Genomic DNA, 27,118 nt, shown 5'->3' with positions numbered 1-27,118 from the left:
TACACAAAAAACAACTAAAAATTTAACGAGTTGCCCTCTTCTGATCACGTGGAACAATCGCTAACAAACTTTCATTGATCAACATTTTCACTATTAACCCCTCTCCTTACCCCTCTAAAAACACCTAAGCTCTAAACGTTCTTTCAAAACTCTGGAACTCCACCAACATACCTCAATTCTTGAAACATTGCAGAAAATCATTTGAGCAAGTAGACAAGTTAGCTGTTAGCCATCACAATCAATGACTAAAGACATTTCCAAATGTTATAAAGCAATTGATACACGAATGTGCTGCAACTTGAAAGATAACTCAAGATTGATGTGCTCCAATTCACTTAGGAATCGAAAGTGTATCACCAGCATAAATGTCATCTCCATAAATGCCATTTGCTTCCTTCAAAACTTCCACAGAAACCTGCATGGCACACAGAAAGGAGTGACATACTTAAGAGGTATTAGGCTTTACACAATCTAGTGTACACTCCCACAAACAGAAAGGAATAGTACTCAATGCACTAGCAATGCTTGCTGAGACCATAAACACGGGGCTCTCATTGACACTAGGTCGTCTGTATTGAAAACCAGCACCCACCTATTTAGATGTTGCTTAGGTCGAAACAAAAAAATTCAGTAAAGATCTGAAATATGATCTTGAAAGAATACTCCAATAGCAACCCAATGCGAGGAGAATGAACCTACATCTTGGAGAGAAAAAAGTGGCCGACAACAATCACACACCCATCGCTAGGAGGGAATTTTCAAATTGCCGAGCCAAGACGCAGTTGGCAGCCTCTACCTACAGGATATTCTTACCTATACTAGCCTACAAGCACAAAGAAAAAAAAATGGTGAAAAACAAGCCCACACATGCACACGGCAGAAAGATAAAAGCACCTTTCAAGGTAATTGAGGGAAGATCCAAAAGTCCCCTGCAACTTAAAGTACACGGGAAGATCTTTTGTGGCAAGTGTTAGACTTACAGCACTCTGCTGCTTCACAGGTCTACGGCATACTTGTACGGCTAGTATGTCTCCGGGCTGGCCACCCATAGTCTAGGTTGCTCCTGGTCGGGCCGCCCACTTTGTCTGGGCATCCTCATATATTTCCACATATCATTTTTCTGTTGAGCCGTGGGGATTTTTATCAGGCCTTGCCCTACCTCCCGCCCCAGTGCTTTGGACTCTCTTGGAGAGTTTACCCCCGAGATGCACGAGATCAGGCATCACACAACTACATCCGGAGTCACCCAGAGCTTGCCTTGGATGGTAGTGCAGTTGCTCTTCTACACTCCTGATCATTTAGATTGCTACCTTCAGAGTTGCTTACACTCACCCTCGATAACCTTACAGCAGACTTATCCCCCGACCTGGGCAGTGCCGCAGTAGGCCGCTCCCAGCTCATTCTCATTGAGAGCCACACTGAGATGCGGTTTGGTGGCGTTGTTGGCACGGCTTTTGTTTTGGTTGACACCGGAGGTTTGGAGGCAGGAGATACAAGCAAGACGGTGCTAACAGATTGGTCTGGCCTTTCTTCTTCTCAGAGGATCTTCACAACGCAGACTTCTCAGTCTGGCTTCCCTACTTCTACAGGTTGATTACGATGCAGACAGCTTGGTCTGACCACACCTCCTCTCAGAGGCCGTTCACAGCCCAGACTGCTGAGTCTGGCTTTCCCCTTGTCTTGGATTACCCTACCTACTGACAGGACACCATCCGGTGGTGGTCCGTGCGGTCTATCGGTGACTGCTGCAGCTTACGGTAGCTTCTACAATGCAGACTGTTTAGTCTGGCTTTCCTTGTTTCGAAGGACGTTTACGACGCAGATTGCTACATCTGGCCTTCCTGGAGTTTTTACACAGCTTAGCCACCTGGCCACCTTGGGTTACAGGTTCACGCATTGACAAGCTTCCGGTCATTCTCATGACGGTTCCTGGGCTTTCCCATTTTCTCCAGACAATTTGACTATAGACACCACCGATCCTATTGGGCAAGACACTTGTAGGTCTATTGGCACTTCTTTCACGACAAGGAGTTCGGGACCTTTAGACAGCGTCTTCACCCTGTATCGGCGGAGTATAACAGTTTGCTACACTACTCGTGACGGCATCACACCATGGAGATTTCTTGGCGGTTGAGACGCCCCAGACTGATGCTACACTCATGGAGTGTCCTTCAGTAGGCATTGCAGAAAACATCTTCATCATTTTCCTCACATCTTCGGCTTCACGCGGTTTGTTCAGCATCCGGTGTTGAGAGGGGGTGTTAGACTTGCACCACTCTGCCGCTTCACAGGTCTAGGGCATATACTTGTACGGCTACTATGTCTCCGGGCTGGCCACCCATAGTCTAGGTTGCTCCTGGTCCGCCAGCCGGCCACCCACTTTGTTTGGGCTCTCCCTCATATATTTTCATATATCATTTTTCTATTGGGTCGTGGGGATTTTTATCAGGCGATGCCCTACCTCCCCTTTGGGCACTTATTTATAGGGCCAGGGGGGTACCTACATCCACATCTCTCATCACATAGAGATCATACTGATTGTACTCAGGGTCTTCTGCTCATGGTAGTCATGGGGAGCCTGATCGCCCCCTCTTCCTACACAACGTTTTGGTGTCTACTGTCTCTCCCCCTCTCCTCTCTCACGCTTCCGCACACGCGCACACTCACAGCAAGTCCTGCTTGAACTGAATGCTTGAGTTTGGCATGGTTGATGTCTACAAAATATTCTCACACGAGATTCTCTGAAGCTCTTGGATTGAATAAATCAAAGCTCTCTCCCCTTTGTCTTGCGGTAAGCCTAGCTTATGCCCCTAGTATGAAGACTCTCCCTAAGTCTACATGCATGATTACATATCCTAAATGATGCCCATATATATATATATATATACATGACCCATGGACCTTTCTAGCACTTTTCCACTTGCACATGAAGCCAATAGATAGATCAAAAACAGCCCTGATAAGGTGCATGCGGAATTTCCCAAAGAATATCTTCCAAGCACATGAATCCTATGTAATGGGGACAGGCACAACGTGCCAACGGAAAAGAATAGATTGAACAACTTTAAGCACTTCAAATACCAGTTGAACTGAAAGAGATGCACGACACCAGACGGAAAGTGGCGAAGCATCAACCTAAGAGAGCACTGGCCCCAAACCTTGGTGCCCCTTTCGGAATTTCTTTATATTGCTTGAATCAATACAACACCCATACTCCATCCTCTGCACCTTCTCCTAGAAGCGTGCCAGAGAATGAGCCCTTGCCTCATATTTAAAGGCCCTTGGCCTATGAAATGAAATGCAGTTACATGAAACGCTTCAAACTCAAAACATCTAGCCTCAAAAGCAACCAGCGCCAAAAGCTGCCGGCACGTTTTGCGGAAAAATCCGTACAGTTTTGTTGCGTCAGCATGCCAACGCAAAACGTGGGTGTCCATACAGCTGCCACATCATGAGTTTCTAGGCCAAAGATTGATTGGTCCAGCTTTATTTTAATCCCTTTAGGTCACTTGGGCCACATCCAACGGGGTCCCATAAGTTGGTGGGAACTCCTCTTTAGAAATAGGCCTCGTGGCGAGGCTCTGTAAGTTGGCAAAAACTCCTTCTGTTGTTGCTTCTTCTTTTGTTGCTGTTGTTTCTTAGGGTTCCTAGGCCGGAGATCTGCAGGTTGGCTCCGTTCTTCAGTGGCTTGACACGTCAACAGTTTCTGACATCCCCCCTCCTTGAAAGAAAGTAACCGTCCGCGATTACAACATATCTACAAAAGAAATCAAGTTAGCTCAAAAATTTCCGCAGGTCATTTCGAGGGACATTCCGAGGGACGATCAGTTTTCTCATTCCAGATTGGAGCTCTTGATATCTTGGGTCACTGGCTTCCCAAAAAAATCTCATCCAATAAGATGTCTAATTCCATATTGTAGTTCTTGATATCCTGAGTCGTTGGTTTTCCAGAAGTACCTCATCCAATAAGGAGTATTCAATGGTTGGCACATCACAATGCAACACAAATGCTCACATATGCATGTTACAAGACACAATGAACAACGTCGTTGAGCACTCCCCCGAGACAAACGGTATGCAGTATGAAGCTACTCAATGACTACCTCGTCACTCCCCCCGCAAATAACCTAAAAAGGTTTGGGCCACGAGTTCAGAGAACTGATACAACCAAACGCTCCCCAAACCGCAGCCTGCATCGCTTGGAGGTTCAAGCATACAACCAAACCCTCCCCAGACATCCTGTCTGCGTCGTTCGGAGGTTTTCCAACATACAACAAAACGTTCCCTAGACATCCCGTTTGCGTCGTTCCGAGGTTTTCAAGCATACAACGAAGCGCTCCCCAAACATCCCGTCTGCATCGTTCCGAGATTCAAACAATACCAAAACAGCATTTCTCACTACTCCACCTGGGAGTAAATCACCAAGCATTGAAACAAGTATTGAAGCTAGAGTCAAACAATTCAAGTTGGCACCAAGAGAGGTTCAAAACAGATACCATCCATTCCAAACAAGATCACCAAACAGTCCTCAAGCAAAATTCAAAAAACTGCTTATTCAAACTGAAAAAGCATTCTCGACATCAATCGAGCTAGAAAGTCAATGGGCCTTCCGTCCTGAAATCTGCACCAAAATTAGGGTTAGATTTATGGCATAAGGTTCTAGCCGACCGCAATATGGCTCATAAGCTCTTGAATAGTCAAAACAAGCCTCGAAAGAAAGTGTTCCTGTGGCGGTGATGGTAGTTCCAAGACATGGCAATCACACTCAACCTCCAAGGTTATCAACTCGAGAAGAGACACCGAAATTCCAAGTGTACAAACTGATGACGTGGCATGACCACCCGCAGATAGGCAAATGACATGGCAAGCTGTACGACAGCTGTACGGACATCCGGAATTCGTGCTAACATGCCACGTGGACCAGCAGTACGGATTTCTGCTTTGCGCTGACATGCTGGCGTGGCACACTATAAAGAATTCCAAAAACTATGCTGGCTGTTTTTTTGGCAGTTTTTGGAGCCAGTTGCTTTTGGGACTCGTTGCTTTTGAGTTAAACTGCTTTTGGGGCTCTGCTTTTGGCATCCCTTGTAAGAATAAAAGGAGCCCAAGGGCCTCACCCTTCAGACCATCTAGACGCAGAGTCTGAGAGCAGAGGACACGTGGGAGTTGTACTTTGCAATGATTAATGAAAAAGAAATACCAAAAGAGGCACCAGTCTAGGCACAGAACTACGCCGGGCCGTCTATCTATCTATCTATCTATCTATCTATCTACCTACCTACCTACCTACCTACCTATCTATCTAACTATCTATCTATCTATCTATCTATCTATATAGATAGATAGATATATAGATATATTAAAGTTCAGTGATTATGAAGTTTCTGTCCGTGTGTTGCTATTGATTTCTCGCTTGGTGTGTCCAAGCCTGTTACAATGGTATCAGAGCACAGAAAGATTCTTCTTCTACGGAGGATCCAATCCTCTTTGCAGCACACGTAGGTTTTTGTAAAAGAATCTTCGTGCCCTGACCCCGGAGTTATTAGTCGCTCCCACCATTTGTACATCGCGCATCAGGCGCGATCCCGTCTTCATCGCTATGTCTTACATGGCATAAGCCATAAAGAATTCCATATTACTCATGGACTCTCTGGGAGAATCTAGCAGAGATAACACCTTTAGGTGGGCAAGCAAAAGAAAAGTTGAAATCCGGCACGGGATCTGAGGAAAAAAGGAAGATTTGGACAGATTCTTGGTGGAAAATTTTGTCAGAGCAAACGTCAATTGCAGGTTGATATATGTGTGAAAACATTGATCAAGTACTCCAGAGACCCGAGACTCGCGAAACACTTGAAAAATTACCCGATTGATGAGATTTACTCGAGATCGCGTGAGGCCATTGCTTCTTCTCTCAGGTCAGAAGGAAAGTTGGAAGGATAGACGAGTGCAGAAAAGCGAAACCTATGCTTGCAGGAAGAGGCGAACAGAACTCTTGAAATAAAGACGAACCAGAGGACCACCAGAAGATAAGCCAGAAAGTTACAGAGCAACAACCGAGCGCAGAAAAGGAACGATGAAAGCAGGACTGGTACCACATTGCATGGAGACCGACCCGAATCAGATGAACGAAAGCACAAACCTTTGCCGCGCATGGGGCAAAGTGAAAGATCAGGAAGCCCTCATTTCCTTTGATGGAGGAGCCAAGGCCAACTTCATTGGCGGCTCGGCTTGGAATTACGCTTCATAGGCTAAGGCCTCAGGCAGAGGCAGTTCAAGCGGCACCCGGACGGAATGTTGTCATTACACCTGTCATTGGCAAACTTTGTTTGCGTTGTCAACAGTATTTAGGGCAAGAACTGCTTACGTAGCAACTGTACAGACAGCCCGGATTTTCCGCTGACAGTGTTAACGTGGCAACAGTAAGATTTCCGCTACTCACGTTGACAATGCTGACGTGGAAATTGTACGGATTTCCGCAAAATGCGCTGGTAGATTTTGGGCATTGCTTTTGAACCAGATGCTTTTGAGTTTGAAGGCTTTTCATGTAAACTGCTTTTGGGCCTAGGGCCTTTGAATATGAAGCCGTGGGCTTATTCTCTAGCATGCTTCTGGACGAAGGTGCAGTCGATGGAGTACCGGCTTGTACTCGGTTGTTGAAATATAAAGAAATACCGAAAGGGACGCCAAGGTTTCGCCAATACTCTCTGGGGTGGAAATCCGCCACTTAGTGTCGCGTGTGCTCTCTCTCTTTCAGTTCAGTTGTTGAAGTGCTAAAAGTCTCTTCAGTCTGTTCTTTTCTATTGGCATGTGGTGCCCGTCTTTGAGATAGCCAATTCAATGGAGTTGGATTTGTTGAAGTCTTATATTTCGAATCAAACAACTTTGATGGGAAAAGTATTTGCCCTTGTGGGAGTTTGCCTACAACAACACAAGGGGAAGGCGCCATTTGAAGTATTCGAGGGAGCCCTCAATTTCTAAGCACCAAAGATAAGATTCTTTTGAAGTAAATTTTTTTAAAAAAAAGTCTAAAAAGCATGGAAGGCCATCTAGCCGTTTAGAGGAGCAGAGTTCGTTCTCTTTGACACTGACCAGATCAACATGAAAACAAAGGAGGGAGTCGGGTCTCATATTTGAGACATTTTTAGACTACCAAGACACTCATCAAGCCATTGAGTTTATACAACTTGACGTCGCCTTCTCTGGAGGACGGTTCTCGGAACATTCGAGGGTGCGAAAGGCGGTATCTTACTTAAAAGGAACTGTACAGACATGGTGATCTACTCTATTTTACGCAGAGAAGTACTTGCGATGTGATTAAAATTCACGTCGATTTTCACGTCAACTTGGATATCAGATGAATATGCAACAGATGTCATCACGGCTTGGCAGTACTTGAAAATTACTGAGTACGATATATTGGATGACTACTACCAGAGGTTTTGGGATACTTATTTGCCAGTGTCTTCGTTTCGGAAGATTACTTTGAAAGACCAGAGTCAACGGTTTTGTTGTGGTTTGCCAAAAGAGATTCAAGACTTTTGTATGAACCAGAAGTCTGCCTCTAATTCAGAGGCTTATGCAACATGCTAAGGAACGATTTGGAACGCATACCGGCTCATTGACTTATCTTATGGACAGGATAGTATCCACCTTAACAAGGCACGTGTCCGCCAGATTGAAAAGAGTGAATCAGGGGACCGGATGACAGCTCATCACAGGATTCTGGAGAATCATAGGGTTCCCCGAACTAAGGGAACCAAATGCAAGTTCATCAAAGGATGCAAGAGAAAGGGAATCAGATGATAATGCGTCTTAGGGTTCCGATGATTGAGACTGACATGCCAATGGACAAGGGAAGTGAAAGACGCTACCTACAGGTCCCACGGCACAAGGAAAGAAAGAAAAAAGGGAATCAGCTGGTAGATCAGAGAATTCCCCAGATCCACGATAAGATTTTTAACGCTAATCACTATGATCTACATTTGGACACTGCTTTTGACAAGGTGCACAGGGCTCTTGAGAAGTTTCAAGCACGGCCCACCTAGCATCTAATCACTGCATGACACAATCGTAGAAAGAGCACAAGAAGGATTGAGCATTAAGCATCGGCATTTCCATTATGATTTGCCACGATTGATTGATCTAGATCAGAAAGAAAAAATTCGATCTCATTGTTTGCATGTGTTTGATGAACGGTTTGGCACTCCGTCACTTTGTTCATCTGCATTGCATGCACAATTTTTTCAAAAGACTATAATTTTTTCAGTCACTTTACATGGAATGGGTATGTTCATGTTTTTGTGTTGGAAGTGCTCTCAAGAATTTTCAGCCTCAGAGATTCTTGAAGAAGGTAGACACATGAGTAACGACGAAGTTGAAGCATTGGAGGAGCCACAGAAGACTTTGTGTCGCTTTCGGCGCGGCCCAAAGAAGAAGACTTTGTAGACCTTTATGAAGTTCAAGTATCACACGACCCACACATTAGAGTGGGCCGGCGAAGAGTCCTTTCCAGGATTCCGGATGCTATTGGCGATCTCCCTCAACGCCATACAGTTCGGTACCAGTAACTCACTTTGAAAAGGAGGGGATGTCACGTGACACATCCAACCCTATGTGTCTGTGGACAAGCTACAGCATGACTAGGGTTCAGTTCAGTGAAGCCAGTCTAGAATAGAAAGTGATCCGGCACTTTTGTGAGTCTGTTCGCAGACCGTGCATGTCCAGACACTTAGATAAGATGCATATCCTCAGGTTGCACACAGCATGATCATCAAATTCCATCAGGATCATTATACAGGACAGAAGACCTATTTTCCCTATTTTTGACATTTTTCACTTATTTATTTTAAGTGACTTTTGTTGGAAACTAGGTAGGGCAATTTTGCTAAGTTTGTATATATAGAAACCTGCACTAGCACTTTCTGGCAGAAGAGGGAGCACGAACTTCGCGTTCAACATGCACCTTCTCAACAAGACCCCCCACCGGCAGTTTACCTAGCGTTTTCTGCATCAAGACCCCAGATCCAGCCTAGCGTTTTTGGACAAGATCAGCCCCTGGCGTTTTTGGCATTGCAGATCAGCCCCCGGCAACAGCAGAAGACAGATCAGCCTAGTGTTAGCAGTTTGCACCAGCAGATCAGCCCTAGCGTTAGCAGATTTCCACAACAGGATCCGAATTCAGCCTAGCATTTTTGCATCCGCCAGATATCTAGCGTTTTTGCATCAGCCGGATATCTAGCGTTTTTGCAGATCTTCACGACAGAACCACAAGAGGAACCAGCGTTTTCAGTTTGTAGCAGTCAAACATTGTAGAAGAAGTCCCAAACCTCGCAGATCTCACCTTCCCGCAGCAGATCCTCGCCGCACGGTCAGATCCCGCAAAGTTTGCAGTTTCAGCCAGAAAACACAGATTTCAGCATCTGTGTTTTCAGCGCGTCGTCGCCGTATCGTCGCCATCGACATCGTCACCGACATAAAGTCAGAATTCAACAGATAAAGATTTGCAGATTTCAGCCCTTAGCATTCTCAGATTTCAGCCCTTAGCATTCTCAGATTTCAGCCCGTCTCGTCGTCGTCCTCATCGTCGTCGACATCGTCGGCAAGTCCAAGCATTATAGAGATTTGTGCAATCATAAGTAGACCGCTCTCGCCATAGAGAGTAGGGCCTTCGAAGGAGGGTTTGACAACATTCTAGTGTCGTATTCTTCTCTATCTCTCAGTCTCAGCACCTTCATTCACAGTGTTCACCACTTTGTTTGTATCCATTGCACTCTCTCACTAAAGGAACGGAAGGCTCTCCCTTCCGTAAGTAAAAGGAGCCCTTGAACACAGTTCGGAGCACTCATCTTGAGCAAAGTTCAACATATACTTCCGTTGTACCACCGATTAATCATGGTCTGAGATTTGGAATGATTTTTTAATGTGATTTGTTATGTGATGTCAAGTGATGTCCTATGATGTTACTGTTGATTGGTACATGTGCCAAATGTCTTGTTCCTAGTGCGTTGGTACTAACAGTCAGTGTCTGCTAAGACAGTTTATGGCCTCTATCTGTTTTGCAGGCGTAATCGAGGGCAATTACAACGCTTTCAAGAGGGGGGTATGTCACAAACTAGTGACATGGAATGCCCGGACACATTCACAACAGTGTAGAGGCCAGTAGAACACGGAGACAGTGGTGACGTGGCAGTCCCGGATTTTCCGCCGGATTTCACACCGACAATGTTGACGTGGCCTGCCGTACGGATTTCCGCTTTTTACGCTAATAGTGTATGGAATTCCTGCTTTAGCGCTGGCTGAAAACTACGATGGCTGATTTGGCAGCTTTTGGGAATAAGTTGCTTTATTTTTGAAGGCTTTTCACTTACTGCTTTTGGGACTCTGCTTTTGGGCATCCCTTGTAACCTATAAATAAGCGGGCAGGGCTCTCGCTTCTCAAAGCATCTGGATGTAGAGTCTGAGAGTGAGCACTCTCTCACTCTCTTGTACTTTGAACACAGATTAATACAAAAAGAAATACCAAAAGGGGGGCCAGTCTTTGGGGCCAATATCTCTAGGCACGCAACTACGCTTGGCTGTGTTGAATCAAGTGTGAATTGTGAACTGTTTTGAAGTGAATCTCTGTTGTGTCGCGGTAGAATCTTGACTTGGAGTGTCCAAGTTTGTTACAACAACAAAAGAAGTCCTACCAACTTATGGAGCCCCGTTCGATGGGGCCCAAGAGACATAAAGGAATTAAAATAAAGCAGGACCCACACACACACACACACACACACACAAAGGCTTGCGCAACCAACTAATGACATGGCAGACCTGTATGAACGCTCCGAAAATGGCACTGACATGATGACATGGCAGACTGCGGATTTCCACGTTTTGCGCTGACTGTTGACATGGCAATTGTACGAAATTCCGTGATTTACGCTGGCAACTTTTTGGCATTGCTTTTGGACCAAAAGCTTTTGAGTTTGAAGGCTTTTCATGTAAACTGCTTTTGGGGCCTAGGGCGTTTAAATATGAGGCCACGGGCTCATTCTCTGGCATGCTTCTTGGAGAAGATGCAGAGTGTCACATGACACATCCCAACCCTATGTGTCCGTGGACAAGCTACACCACAACAGGGTTCAGTCAGTTCCGTCAAGTTAGATTAGCACTGATCTGGCACTTTTGTGAGTCTATTCATAGGCTGTGCATGCCCAGTCACTTAGCTTAGATGCATATCCTCCGGTTGCACAAAGCATGATCATCGGAATTCCCATCAGAATCCATTAGCATCAGTTAGGGGAATTTTCCAGTGCATTTAGCCTATTTTCCTATTTTTGGTTATTTTCACTTACTATTTTTAAGTGACTTTCCAACAAAAGTAGGTAGGGCAATTTTGCTAAGTTAATATATAAGCAAACCCAAGTTAGCACTTTCTGGCAGAAGAGGCAGCAGGAGCACCTTGCTCAACAGGCAACTTCTCAGCAGAACCTTGGTGGATTCCCTCCAAGCAAGATCCCAAGCCTTGGCGCTTTCTCCAAGCAGCAGATTCCTATCCGTAGCGCTTTCAACAGCATTCATCTCCGGAAAGCCAAGCCCTTGGCGTTTTTGCATCAGATCGTCGCCGAAAAGACCATCACATGCCTGGCGTTTTTCACATGCCCAGCATTTTTTGAAATTCAAGATCAGCTAGCGTTTTTGGTCAACCTCAGTCTCTAGCGTTTTGGATTTCAGCAATAGAAAAAGTAGCAGATTCAGACCACAAGAAGTAGCAGATTCAACCCCATAAAGATCATCAATTTTCAGCCATGAAGAACCTCAGTTATCAGCCCTAAAACGCAGATCTGCAGCAGTCAGAACGCAGATTTTCAGCCTTATGCACCATAGCAGATTCCCCCCAAGTTGGTTGCAGATGTTCCCCCATTTTCAGCCATAAAAACGCAGCCAAAACAGTCATTCTCAGCCACCGAAACAGTCCCGAAAATCAGCGATTAGAAGATCTCAGATTTCAGCCCCATCAAGTCGCCGTTGTCACCACTGTCGTCGTCATCGGCATAGTCCAAGTTGCATCAGTCCATTGCATACGCATTGTACACCTTTGTGCAATCAAAGTAGACCACTCTCGCCGACGAGAGTGGGGCCTTCGGAGGAGGGTTTTACAACCTCTCGGGTGTCGTATCTCTTCTCTCTCCTTCTCTCAGTCTCATTCACTTGCACGCACAATATCCCACTCACTTTGTTCGTGACCACAGCACTCCATAAGACGGAAAGCTCTCTCTTTCCCTAAAGAACTAAAAGGAACCTTGAGCAATAAAGATCACTAATCTTGAGAAAATACAACATTCATTCCGCTGCACCTAACATTGGTATCAGAGCTTTGGAAGTGTTCTGCATTACTCAAGGGAAGAACCACAAGAACCACAAGAATTTTTTTGCTTGTTGTGATCGCACGAACCCAAGTTTACTTGGGCGTGGCGATTCCTAATCGTGTTTTGTTGAAGAGTGTCAGGAATCCCAAGAAAGAAGGGCTTGTCTAGCCTCCCCTTGTGTCTCTTTTCACTCATTGAGAGCGGACCGTGCACTTAGCGGCCGGCCAATCGACGTGAGGTGGGAAAAAGCAACCTTGGTGTGAGCGCAAGGCCGCCAAGGGGTGCACCCGCAGAAAAGGGTAGAACTCGGGTGAAGAGAAGATCATTCTCCAACACGATTTGCAAGCGAAAGAAAACCTCAAGAACCCCAAGAACTCAAGAACCTCAAGAACCCTAGATTCTCACGAATCAAGGACCTCAAGAACCTCAAGACCCGCAAGAACCCAAGTTCCTGGTGGACTTAAGAACCCAAGAACTCACGATTGCAGGATGATCATCACTCGAAGCGGAATGGATACTTCGCTTGGAGGTGATGAGCATGAGAGAGGCGAAGAAGAATTTTCCCCACCAGGAGGTTTTTCCGACCCTCCCCCTTTCCCATCTACGACAAAGATTGCACTAACTCCTATGGAGGCTTTGCAGCAATTTTTTCTGAAACAGAAGTTAGAACGAGAAGCAAGAAATGCAGAAAGAAAAGCAGAAAGAGAGCGTGAACACGCAGAAAGAATGGTAGCCATAAAGCATGAGTACAAAGAAAGGAAAGCCGCCTTGTTGCAACTCTTTTCTCAAGTACCTGCACCGATGCACGAAATTCGGGAAAAGGAGACTCTCTCCGTCTCTTCTTCTCCCATGCATGACACACAGGATTTGCATGATGATTTGAAGCACAATGATAAGCATGATGATTTGGATGCCAATGATTTGGATGACAATGACAAGCATGATGATTTGCATGATCTGCCCGTCTTGTGACACTCCACAAAGACCGAGCATCACAAGAGGAATTTCAAGTCCATCGACGAGCTCATCCACAACACAAAGGAGAACAAAGACCATGAAGACTATTGACATGAAGATGAAGATACGAAGAGAGAAGATATTGACCAAGGAGACGACCGCAAAGATTTGAAGACCAAAGACAAAGATAACTACGACAATATAATCCCAATCCTGAAAACCCATTTTGTTTATCGCTCCTCTTGCGAGAGCAAGAAAAGGGGTCAAATCTAATAGCACTAAAACCTGCTAAAGCTTTGAAACAGACAGTGAAACAATGCACAAACTTGATGGAACACCAACTTAGAAACAACTTCCAGACAAGGCAAATACCTGCACTAGGAAAGAGAGCGGTAGTTCCTCTTTGAGACACATTGGCCCCAAAGGTAGGCATCCCTCGCAGTATTTCTTTCTTTATTGATGCTTCAATGAGTTACAATGGCCTTCTGTACAAGAGAGAGGTCACAATTGTATCCTTGTTTACAATTAGGGCACTACGACCACTTTTATGGCTCTTAAATGGCCAAAAGAAACTTGCTTCAAAGCACGTGATTTCCAATTACAAAAGATCGCTCAAAAAGCTTTCTGCTAAAACATCTGCGACGAGGCGCCACATCAGCATCCATACAATGAATGTCGACACTCCTCCCATGTCAACTTTTGTGACGCGTGAGTAATCCGTAAGAGCTTCTGTTATAGGCTTGGACGCTCCAAACAAGAAATCAATAGCAGCACATCAACGGAAACTTCAAAATCACTAAACTTTAATGAGATATAGAGAGAGAGAGTCGAGACTCGACATGCCACGGCGGAGTTCCGCACCTAGCAGCATTGGCCCCAGAGACTAGCACCCCTTTCGGTATTTCTTTATCATTAACCATTGCAAAGTACAACTCCCGAGGGACCTCTGCTCTCAAACTCTACATCCAGATGCTCTGCAGAGTGAGGCCCCAAGGGCTCTTTTAAACCGTACAAGGGATGCCAGAAGCTGAGCCCCAAAAGCAATTATATGAAAAGCTTCAAATCTCAAAAGCGTCTGCTCCCAAAAGCTGCCAACGTGAATCGCCCAAATTCGTACAACCTGCCATGTGGCACAGCTAGCGCAAAACGCGGAATTTTCATACAGCCCGCCACATTAGCATCCATACGATTTGCCACGTCAGCATGTGGCGCGGTTTACAGAACTCTCCTTCAAAGTGTGAGATTCTGGTCTTTAGGGTTTTAGGCTCCTCAGCCGGGGTACCATATGTTGGTACCCCTTTGAGCTTTAGTTCTTTAATTCTGTGTGTCCCATGGGCCTCATCGAGCGGTAACCCTTGTAACATTTTATCTGGAATCTGTCCGGGTGGTCATGCCAGTCGTCATTATGTGGCATACCTCCCTCTCGAGAAAATTGTAATTGCCCTCGATTATGCCTCCGGAATCAGACATAAGTGATAAACCATTTCAGTAGACACTGACTCTGGCAAATCAAAATTTAGATTAGCACTATTACAAAGCGATGGCGTCATCCACCCATGCGCTCTCAAGGTAAAGCTTAGATGGCGATATAGACAACTAGCACTATTAGGCACGAATACAAGGGGTTGGTTATCCTTCAATATGGATGCCATGGTTCATGGAGATGGCCTCCATGTATAGTGCTACAGGTGAGTGATAGATAAGTGTGTGTGCGCGTGCATGCGCGCACGTGCGCATGCGGTATTGACTATGCCAACCCACCATCCGCAGCCACCGGCCATAGGACTAATGACATGTACATATAGCCTAGTATCGCTGGGAATATTCTAGGAATATTCCCTCAAAATTTTCCTCGGCGGCACTACCTTGAAATCCTTGCCTAGGGCCGCTTGTCCCCCAGGCCCGAGACTCACTCTCTTGCTCACCCCTAACACTGCCCACTACAAGAGCCACTTGTGACTAGATCTCCAAAGAGTCCAAAGGATGTTGAACTAGCGTGTCCTAGGGCACCTCAGCCTGATCCTGCAGGAGCTGCCTACAACTGCTGATTCTCATGTTGTATCTGTCTATCCAGCTGCACTAGAACAACATTCTCTTGATCCTGATAAGGTAACCTCTCCTTAGAAAGTTTATCTGGGGCTGCTTTGCTTCATTCAACCTCTGTCTCACTACCCGTTTGTAAACAAGAATAGGTTGTGCCTACGCTATCTAGCTGTCATAAAATCTAATATCTAACCAACCCAAATGATTCTCTCATATTATACTTATCACTTAATGTGGGAGAATAAACGGGAACAAGGGTTAAGATATAGATATGTGCTTATAGATCTATCTCAACATGGGGCAAATGGTAAAGGGGCCCAAATGAGAGATGGTCTATCAAAGAGCAAGGCTAACCAACAGAGCATAAGACCTTAGGGTTAGCTTCATTGAAGACCTCCAATAATGTGTGTAAAAGTCCTTTGACCTTATAAGGGTAAGCTAGGGCTGACCTTGAGGCACGAGAACCTGACCGAGCTCGAGGTGCTTGTCATGCTTGATGACTAAGGTGCTTGACGTGCTTGATGATTGAGGTGCTTGAGATGCTTGAGGTGCTTAATTATTGAGATGCTTAAGGTGCTTGACATGCTTGAGATGCTAGGGTTGCACTTAAGGTGAGAACCTAGCCCAAGCTTAAAGTGCTTAACGGCCAAGCTTGTGGTGGGAACTGGGCCTATGTATGAGGGGCTTGAGGTGTCAAAAAGTCAAATATTCAATCCCTACAAGGAGGGGGCGAGCCCTACATGAGGGGGGATGAGAGAGAACACCCACACACTCACACAAGGCATGCATGGTACAAAGAAAGCAAGAGGGACACTTGTCAAGTTCCTCCTCATTTTGTCCTCATGGTGTGCCTGAAGCCTATTGGTTGGCCACCCAAGGGGTCCCATAATAATTTAGGAGATTTAATTAATAGATTTAGCATTTATCTAGCCCTCTCTCTCAAAGGGGAAAGGGGGACACTTGTCTCAAGGCTACCCTTGCTGCTTGTAATGCCTCCTGCTTGTGATTGGCTAGGCCTGGAGGGGTCCAATGAGCTTCAAGCATGAGCTACAAGGGGGGGTCGACCCAAGCAAGCTAGGGGGGTGCTTAGGGGGTATACTCACCCACACACACTCACAAACACTCTCATTGTGTGCTATGCAAAGTGCAAGAGCTCCCTCTCCTTCTTCAAGTAAGTAGAGGTTGAGAGCCTACACCAACACACTTGGATATGGAGTGCAAATCCAACCAAGAGCCATGCTTCAATGCTTAAGCTTGTCATCTCCTTCTTCTTCATTACTATGCTATTATGTATGCTAGCAACAAGAGTTATGATAAGTGAGGAACTAATTCTTTCTCCTACGAAATGTTTCTTCTTCCTCTTCCCTACCCTCATTCCCTGCTAGCTCTCTCCACCTTCGAAGGTGTTTGAGATCTTGGGACTGAGGCTTGGGATAGTTTAAGCTTTCTTCAAGTTTATGTTATGTTTGTGATGCATGAAGCTTTCCATCTTCATTGCATCACCTAGGTCACAAGGAACACAAAGATTGTATTGTAACAAGTCTCTCTTAATGGGAGAAATCATAATACAAATGCTTATTGGAGGGGGGACCGGCTCCACATAAATCCGGTCCTCAACTGTTGTCATGTTCTCTAAATTCTCTCTCTTACAAAAGTATTGTTCATGCCAAGTTAACTAATTGCTATGATTATGTTGCTATTTCAACTATGTTCACCCGCTATGCTCACAAAGTCATTTCTCAAAATTAATCTCATTAATTTCGGCTACTCTCAAGTTAAATAGGCCAATTCATTACATTGGTATCATAGCATTTGATTTCTCTTTTCTTGCTTAAGAAGAGAGGTCCTTAAGTAGCCTATAAATGATTGATGTTCTTAATTATATTAGGGTAAGTGGAACTGGGCTCTATTATCGGTCTTGTTGAGCCCACTATGTGGGGGATGGTGCACACCTCGGGAGCTTTGGACTTAATAATGGAGTCTTTTTATACTTGCCTAAGGCTTTACCATTATTGAGCCATAAGAAGTCCGAAAGGAGTTAGCCCTTGGCAACTCTGCTATGTTAGACCTACTCCTCTACTCTCTATAATTAACCACTTCGAGCCGTGGGTGTAGATACTTAAGAGCCAATTTTCAAAGACTAAGAGGAGTGGCAACTAAGGTTTTGAATTGCCAAAGCATACACTAAATACATACATAAATTTTGTTAACATGGCTGACAATAATCAAGAGAGTAGAATGAACATTGATAGCTTTGATTTTGCACATGAAGGTGCTAATGATGATGTTCCCATGTTTGTGAATTATCTCGTCACTAGGTTGCAGCAAGCTATGGGCAACCCTGCTTTGCAAGCCGAAGTTACTCAACAACTTCGTGCTTATGGAATTTCCCTTCCTCTCCAAGAGGAGAGAGAGCTTAGGAGGCCTCTTGAAGAGACCCCCAAAAGAAGACTCTCTCCCATTCGAGAGGAGGAATCCAAAGAGCAAGAAAGCAATGAAAGTTTAAGTTCCTCTGAAGATGTGGCTCCACAAAGACGGCGGTCTAGACGATCACCCACTCCTCCCAAGAGGAAAAGATCAACACATAGTCCTTCTCCTCATCACTCTTGAAAGGCAAGAGAGAAAACAAAGGAAGAAAAGGGCTAGGAAGAGGTCACCCTCTTCTCCTTCTTCTTCACCTTCCTCCTCTTCCGGCGAAAGTTATGGCTATTCTCCTAGAGAATACAAGAGGGGAGGACATCGCAAATCATTTCCTGCATGGCGAAGGTCACAAAAGCTAAAGAAGTTCAAGCAAGGAGGAAAGAGTATCTCTTTTCTCACCTATGATGGCACCTTTGGTGCTACCGACAAAGTGTTGGCCTTCATCCAGCAATTTGATGCGGCCTTTGGAGACGAGGGCTTCACAGAGTCCTCCAAGCTACGCCATGTAGCTATGCACTTCCAAAAATCAGCTCGTCAATGGTGGGCTAGCCTTCGTGGCAATGGTGAAGCCCCAAAGACATGGAAAACTCTACGAGTTTCCATCATGAAGCAATTCCTTGCAAGCGATGCAAAGGAAAAAGTTCTTACGGAATGGCGCAGCTTGAAGCTTCTCTCTCATGAGTCTATCCACAAATACGTAGACAAGTTTTGGGATTTACATCTCAAGGCTACTGTCTTTCAAAAGATAGACTTTGCCGAGCAAAGGCAGTAATTCTGTGCGGGATTACCTGAAGAGATGGCCGAATACATCAATTCTCAACGGCCTAGTACTATTAGCGAAGTAATCCATCACACCATGGTTGCTTCACGCATCAATTTCTATCAAGGGGCTAGACGTAATGTCAAGCCCATGGAAAACAAAGACAAAAATGATGCAAAGGGGAAAACCAATGTTCAAAATACTTCCCAAGTCAATTCCAACAACAACAACAATCGGTCCAAGGAGAAGGGAGTTTACAAAGGTAAAAACAACCTCTCTCCTGAAGAGCTTGAAGCTTTTCGCAAGGACCATAAGTGTTTCAAGTGTGCGGAGTAAGGACATGGCTATCGTTCTTGCCCCAAGAAGAATACTCGCAATGAGACTCCTAGGGCTTCCACCATCGAAGCTCCAAAAGAGGATGCTCATTGCAAAGGATCATCACTTTCCTATGCTTGGGGAAAGGTAAGAGAGCATGATGCCTTCATCTTGTTTGACCCTGGCTCTACTCTCAACTCTATATCAATGGAGTTGGCCACCAAGTTGGGCATTCAAGCTTTTGAGATGGGAGATATGGTAATGGCTGACGCAGCTTTCAAGGGACAGCAAGCCTCCGTTACTCCCTTGATTGGGAAGTTGAGGCTTCATGTCCAAAGCTATGTCGACAAAGAAGACTTCTTCATCTCTCCTCTCCAACATGAGGATGTTATCCTAGGGACACCATGATTTGATCGCATGGCTGCCAACATGAAGTTCCCTGAAAGGAAAATCTACTTCACCTACAGGGGAAAGAACATGTATATAGATGTTAGTGAGCGTGGTCGCACTATTCCTCTCGTAAATCCTCTTGCTTTTGATAAGTCAATGAAGAGCTCAGTTTCTGCGTACATGATTTTTGTCAAAGAGTCTCTAAAAGATACTAATGTTTCATCAAATGTAAATGGTAGGAATCAAGAAGAGTTAGACTTGTCTAATTTTCTAAAAGGATTCCAAGATGTGTTCATCGATGATATCCCTATGGACTTACCTCCAAAACGAGGGGATGATGACCATCGCATTGAGCTCCTTCCAGGAAGCTCACCACCTAACAAGCCTCCTTATCGAGTCTCACAAGCTCAACAAGAGGAGATCATGAGGCAAGTACAAGAGCTGGTAGACAAAGGGATGGTGAGGCCTAGTTCCTCTCCCTTTTGTTCTCCAGTCCTTCTAGTACAAAAGAAAGATGGTACATACCGTATGTGTGTGGACTATCGAGCACTAAACCATATCACTATCAAAAACAGATTTCTCGTACCTCGGGTAGAAGATCTCTTGATAAGCTACAAGGCTCTACCTACTTCAGTAGGATTGACCTTAAGAGTGGCTATCATTAAATAAGGAAGTGGATGAAGATATCCTAAAGACCGCGTTTCGCACAACATTTGGTCTTTATGAATATCTAGTCATGCCTTTTGGCTTGACTAATGCACCAGCTACGTTTAATCGTTTGATGGAGAAAATTTTTAGACCTTACCGCAAATTCACTGGAGTGTTCTTTGATGATATCATCATCTACTCCAAGTCTTTGGAGAAACATAAGCAACATCTCCAAGTGATTTTTCAAGCATTGAGGAAGAACAAGCTTTTTCTCAACCAAAAGAAAAGCGAATTCTTCCTTCAAGAGATTCAATACCTAGGTGATATTATCTCTCACGATGGTATCCGTATGGATCCATCAAAGTTAGAGGTAATAAAATCATGGCCTAACCCAAGAAATCTACATGAGTTAAGAAGCTTTATTGGTATGTGCGTATACTATAGACGCTTCATAGCAAAATTCTCTCAAGTAGCAGAACCACTACACGACTTAACTAAGAAGAACGTTAAATTTGTATGGACTGCTAAGGAACAAAATGCTTTTGAAAATCTCAAAGAGAAGCTTACTTCCCAACCAGTCCTCGTGCTTCCGGATCTCTCAAAGCCATTTGAGGTCCAATGTGATGCTTGTGGTGATTGCCTTGGAGCAGTTTTGCTTCAAGAACGGCATGCCATAGCATATGAGAGCCGAGGGCTCAATATTGATGAACGAGTCTTGCGCATTTATGAGAAAGAGCTTTTAGCTGTTCTACATGCCCTAGGCACATGAAAGCACTACCTATTGGGGACTCCATTTATCCTACGAACCGGCCACCAAAGTCTCAAGTATTTCATGATGCAAACCAAGCTTTCCAACAAACAAATGAGGTGGGCAAATTTTCTTTCGCAATTTAATTTCCATATTGCTCACATAGCTGGTAAGCACAATCAAGTGGCCGATGCACTTTCACGACGACCCAAAGTTAATGTGGTGTCTATAGCTACTCACAATGAACTATCCTCTATAATAGATGAGTATGCTACTGACCCTGACTTTAGAGACATAATGTCAGCCCTTGCTTTAGGGAAGAAAGAGGAACCATTCACCTTTCAGGATGGTTATCTTCTCCACGGCAATAGGCTGTGTTACCCATTCCCTTCGTGAGAAAGTTATGTATGAATCCCATGCTCCTCCATATGCAAGGCATAGAGGTATTCAACCTACTCTCCGAGGAGTAGAGACGTACTTCTATTGGCCTACCATGAAAGCGGACATACAAGAGTATGTTTCAAAATGTGTTGTATGCCAAAAGACCAAGTATAATAGAGGGAAGCAACCTGGATTACTCCAGCCATTGCCTATCCCAAATTCACCATGGGAGAGTATATCCATGGATTTCATCTTTGGATTACCCAAGTCTATCCATGGGAATACAGGAATATGGACAATAGTCGATAGGTTCAACAAGCAAGCACATTTATTCTGTCAAAAAGACTATTAAGGCACATCAAATGGCAACTCTCTTCATATCTCAGATTTTCAAGCACCATAGATTACCCACATCCATCGTGTCAGATAGAGATCCTAGAATGACCAGTAATTTCTGGAAAGGTCTCTTTGAAAATCTAGGAACAAGATTGAATTTCTCTTCGGCCTATCACCCACAAACGGATGGCCAAAGTGAGATAGCCAATCTTACGATACTCAATCTACTCAAGACTTATGTTACCGAAGTAGATCAACGCTCACAATGGGAAAAGTACCTACCTCTTGTAGAGTATGCCTACAATAATATTGTACATACTTCTACGGGAAAAGCACCTTTTGAGATCATTAAGGGAAGACCTAAAAGTCCCTTGCTACTCAAAGTACATGGAAAGATCTTCGCCGCCGATGAGTATAGCCGTGACCTACAAGAATCTTTTCAAAAGATTAAGGAGGCTATATCCATCTCTCAACAAAGGCAAAAAGCTGCTGCTGATAAGCATAGAAGAACCTTAACGTTCAAAGAAAATGATTGGGTCTTACTCAAGTTTCCTAAGGCTCGATTAAGGCAAACGACGGGCAAAAATCCTACGGGCCATCAAAAGTATTATGCTAAACTAGCAAAAAGATACTATGGTCCTTTCCAAATCTTGAAGCCCATCAATGAGACGGCTTATCAACTCAAGTTGCCCAACCATTGGCTCATACACAATGCCTTTCATGTAAGCCTACTTAAGCCCTACAAAGGAGAGCCACCAACTGAACCAATTATTGAAGACCCTCCCGAAGTTGAAGACCAAGAAGAGGTGCTACAACCCGAAGATGTTCTTCGGCATGAAGACAAGGTACTACGACATGGTAAGATTATCCGGCGGTATCTTATTAAGTTCAAAAATTATCCTTTTGAAGATGCTAGATGGATGCAAGGAATACAGCTTAAGGATAGTATGAACCTTGTCAATGCTTACAATGCTACATTAGAGTAAGCAAATGTACAAATTTCTTTTAAATGAGTCATGTTTTTGTCTTATAAGACTAGTCCTCTTTTTAATTGTGCACAAATTTAACATGCTTAGAATCATGTTTGTGATGATGACGTCTCTCAAACACCAAGTAGAATTTATCAGTCTACTTTGGGAGAATGAAATGGACTAAAGAGCAGACATGCTTCCGGCAGCTATGTCTCCCAAGCACCAAATGGATTAGTCATCCATCTTGGAAAGATGTCGTAGGGTAAAAAGGGATCCTCTACCCGCTAAGTAAAATTGACTAATGACTAAGGCTTTATCTCTTCTACCTCATAGTTGAGGACGACTATGATTTCAAGAGAGAGGTAATGTCACAAAATCTAATATCTAATATCTAACCAACCCAAATGATTCTCTCATATTAAACTGATCACTTAATGTGGGAGAATAAACGGGAACAAGGGTTAAGATATAGACATGTGCTTATAGATCTATCTCAACATGGGGCAAATGGTAAAGGGGCCCAAATAAGAGATGGTCTATCAAAGAGCAAGGCTAACCAACGGAGCATAAGACCTTAGGGTTAGCTTCATTGAAAACCTCCAATAATGTGTGTAAAAGTCCTTTGACCTTAGGTAAGCTAGGGCTGACCTTGAGGCACGGGAACCCGACCCAGCTCGAGGTGCTTGTCCTGCTTGTCATGCTTGATGACTAAGGTGCTTGAGGTGCTTGAGATGCTTGAGGTGCTTAATTATTGAGATGCTTGAGATGCTAGGGTTGCACTTAAGGTGAGAACCTAGCCCAAGTTTAAAGTGCTTAACGGCCAAGCTTGTGGTGGGAACTGGGCCTATGTATGAGGGACTTGAGGTGTCAAAAAGTCAAATATTCAATCCCTACAAGGAGGGGGCGAGCCCTACATGAGGGGGAATGAGAGAGAACACCCACACACTCACACAAGGCATGCATAGTACAAAGAAAGCAAGAGGGACACTTGTCAAGTTCCTCCTCATGTTGCCCTCATGGTGTGCCTGAAGCCTATTGGTTGGCCACCCAAGGGGTCCAATAATAATTTAGGGGATTTAATTAATAAATTTAGCATTTATCTAGCCCTCTCTCTCAAAGGGGAAAGGGGGACACTTGTCTCAAGGCTACCCTTGCTGCTTGTAATGCCTCCTGCTTGTGATTGGCTAGGCCTGGAGGGGTCCAATGAGCTTCAAGCATGAGCTACAAGGGGGGGGTCGACCCAAGCAAGCTAGGGGGTTGCTTAGGGGGTATACTCACCCACACACTCACAAATACTCTCATTGTGTGCTATGCAAAGTGCAAGAGCTCCCTCTCCTTCAAGTAAGTAGAGGTTGAGAGCCTACACCAACACTCTTGGATATGGAGTGCAAATCCAACCAAGAGCCATGCTTCAATGCTTAAGCTTGCCATCTCCTTCTTCTTCATTACTATGCTATTATGTATGCTAGCAACAAGAGTTATGATAAGTGAGGAACTAATTCTTTTCTCCTACAAAATGTTTCTTCTTCCTCTTCCCTACCCTCATTCCCTGCTAGCTCTCTCCACCTTCGAAGGTGTTTGAGGTCTTGGGACTGAGGCTTGGGATAGTTAAAGTTTTCTTCAAGTTTATGTTATGTTTGTGATGCATGAAGCTTTCCATCTTCATTGCATCACCTAGGTCACAAGGAACACAAAGATTGTATTGTAACAAGTCTCTCTTAATGGGAGAAATCATAATACAAATGCCTATTGGAGGGGGGACCGGCTCCCCATAAATCCGGTCTCAACTGTTGTCATGTTCTCTAAATTCTCTCTCTTGCAAAAGTATTGTTCATGCCAAGTTAACTAATTGCTATGATTATGTTGCTATCTTCAACTATGTTCACCCGCTATGCTGACAAAGTCATTTCTCAAAATTACTCTCATTAATTTCCGCTACTCTCAAGTTAAATAGGCCAATTCCATTACATAGCTGCCTCGTCTTTGAAGTAATTACTCGATGGTAGCTCAAGCAGATGATTCTATTGAGATCCTTAAAAGTCCATTGCATGACTATCCTCTTGTAAGAAGGAGGATGGACCGCCCGGGGGGGGGACTTTTGGGTATGCGGTGGTATGGGAGCAACAGAAAGGGGCAGAGAACTACATGCTGAAATTACTAGATACGGGTTGCAGTGTAAGGTCAGTGAGCTTGGAAATGCAAAGGATTGGTTGTCTTCGACATTCTCTCAATTCGTTGAAAAAGAACCCAAGTAAAGGAGATTTTGTGAACAGATTCATAGTTGAGCGTAATCACGTTTATTATCCGCTACATGTGACACCAAAAATTTATCATATCTACCTATTCTTGGCATCATCCATTAATGTACTTTTCTATTGCATACAGAACACCGCTATACCTTAAAACTTTTCTCCAACTCCTAGTTTTCCTCATTTCTAAATGGCCGCATGAAGAGAGAAAACTCCCAGACACAAAAGCTCTACATGGACAAAGCAGTGAAAGCCACAATGATCTCAAAGTTCTCATAATAAAATGCTGTAGTTGGAACCATTGTCATTCAGTGAATTTCACCCCTCAAATTTTGCACCAGACAGGCACAAAATGAAGGTCAATGCAAGCTCAAGCATGGCATTCAATAGATTCCAATTGCGGCTGCTAAATGAATGCTCTAGTTATACAATTCGAAAAGAACGTGTTGATATTGGAAGAACTTCCGAGTAGGTAACAAGTAGACCCCAGCTCCAAATCATGGATGCAATACAGACTTGCACAAATTGAAGACAACCCAAAAAGTGAAAGAATGGTATGTAAAAGAAGAAGAGTATACCCCATGCGTCTGAGCAATGGAGAAGAGGGTGTCGCCTTTCACAATGTGATAAGGTTGGCGCTTGGGCTTCATGAAGAGAGGTCCCACTGACTTGTACAGGCTCCATGCCACGCCTGCTGCTACCACAACCCCAGCTGCCTTCGCCACTGCCCCTCCGTCCCCTGCCTCTGATTTGGCTGGCGACATCTTCCCGAATCCTAAACCGAGAGAGAGAGAGAGAGAGAGAGAGAGAGAGAGAGAGAAACAACCAGGTGGACCAAGTAAAAGAAATGGGCGATTAATGGTCCACTCTCGTTACACCCTCATGGGATCAATGGGAGACTAGGGCTAGATTTGAACGAACTTGGTGCATGCTTAATGGGCAAAACAGAGCGAACAATTTCCGGACCCACACAAAAATAGGCGAGGCACCGCCATGTGGCGCTCTCATGTGCATCCGATAGTCCAATGTGTGTGTGTGTGTGTGTGTGTGTGTGTGTGTGTGTGTGTGAGAGAGAGAGAGAGAGAGAGAGAGATTCATTAAGCCGGTCGAGGAGGGAGGGAGAGAGGAAGGGAAGATATTTATGAGCTTTAAGTTATGTGAGCTTTAAGTTTATAGCGGCCTTCAAATTAATTTTGCACGACCATGTTTCAAAGACGCTCTTTCCTTTGACGACAGAGAAAGGGGGAGAAAGAAGTCCTCCAAGAGCTGCCCCGGGGGGGGGGGGGGGGGGGGGGAGAGAACTCCTGTAACATCAGACTCCTACAATAGAAAGAGAGAGAGAGAAGGAGTGAGCTTCTGCGATGACCTCCACTCCACAGGTAATTACTTGCTTGCTTTTTGTGTGCTTGAGTTGAGAGGCCATAAGTTGTGCACTGCTTGATAAGAGCCCAAGGCAACCTGCAACAACACATTATGCGTTTGATTATATTACAGTTCAATGTTTACTACTGATAAATTGTTTAATATTCTATTACCAATCAATTTGTGTGCCTACAACTATATATGCTTATTAATTGTATATAAGAATGCAGTTACTATGCCAATTTTGGTTGATTTTGCAGTGATTGAGGAAGTCTAAGGACATTTAAGCTCGGATGCTCTTCCACCTTGACGAATGGGTTTCATCTCAATAGCTTCCAAGGACAGAATCTACATAAGGAAGGGGGGCATGTTAACCCTCACGGACCCCTATTACCTTCGATGGACGCATATTATTTATTTGATTGAGTCATGGACCGGGCTTGTCGGTCCAATCTGTGTATAGGTGATCGCCGATGAGAGGCGCACCACTTATCTTATTTCTGCAGTAGTTTTGCAACAATCGGGCACTGTGGCCGCCAATGTGTGAATGGGTCGAACTCTTATAAAAGGTCCATTTGACCTAAGAATCCTTACTCTTTGAGGTGTAAGCTAAGAAGTTCTCTTGCTCCATCTCTGTCTCCTTCTCCTTTGTGTGCTCACGTGTGTGTGTGTGTGTGTGTGTGTGTGTGTGTGTGTGTGTGTGTGTGTGTGTGTGTGTGTGTGTGTGTGTGTGTGTGTGTGTGTGTGCTTGAGAGAGAGAGAGAGAGTGTGTGTGTGTGTGTGATCGAGCACTATGGCGGCATCGACGGCGGCGAAGCGGTTGAGCGCGACATAGGCAACGGGTCCTTCTTCTTCACAACACAGGATCCTTCACGATGGAAGCATTGAGCAGTGGAGTGACACGCCCCTGCCCCTTTGAGCTTGCTAGAATCTTCTAGTTGTGTGTTTGCAGCCTTTCGAGACTCACACAGAGTGCACAGGCAAGTTTCCAGCTTTTGACACATACGGCAAAGCATACATTTTTGTGTGAGCTTGGCTATTTGTACTGCCTTACTTCTAGGCTCTCTATCAGGCATGTTACGCATATTTTCAGCAATGGATCGACCAAATAGCTTAAGCAAAGGTTACCAAGTCACCTAAGTGAGCAAGTATAGTGGGGACAGGCGCGCTTGGGACTGCATGTGGAA

General features: G+C 44.6%; 1 protein-coding gene across 1 annotated transcript; it reads right to left on the bottom strand.

Moving 5' to 3' along the window:
* Positions 1-158: 158 nt before the first annotated feature.
* Positions 159-25,407, bottom strand: LOC147439955 (uncharacterized). Its single transcript, XM_086485668.1, has 2 exons — positions 25,148-25,407; positions 159-415 (listed from the first exon to the last, which is right to left on the bottom strand). The coding sequence occupies exons 1-2, from the start codon at positions 25,331-25,333 to the stop codon at positions 332-334; spliced, it is 270 nt and encodes an 89-aa protein (XP_086341794.1). The 5' UTR covers positions 25,334-25,407; the 3' UTR covers positions 159-331.
* Positions 25,408-27,118: the final 1,711 nt, after the last annotated feature.

The sequence above is a fragment of the Adiantum capillus-veneris genome, chromosome 16 (genome assembly GCF_014529385.1).
Source record: "Adiantum capillus-veneris isolate H3 chromosome 16, ASM1452938v2, whole genome shotgun sequence".
NCBI lineage: Eukaryota > Viridiplantae > Streptophyta > Polypodiopsida > Polypodiales > Pteridaceae > Adiantum > Adiantum capillus-veneris.
The sequence above is the reverse complement of the archived record's forward strand: the minus strand, read 5'-3'. Positions and strand labels throughout refer to the sequence as shown.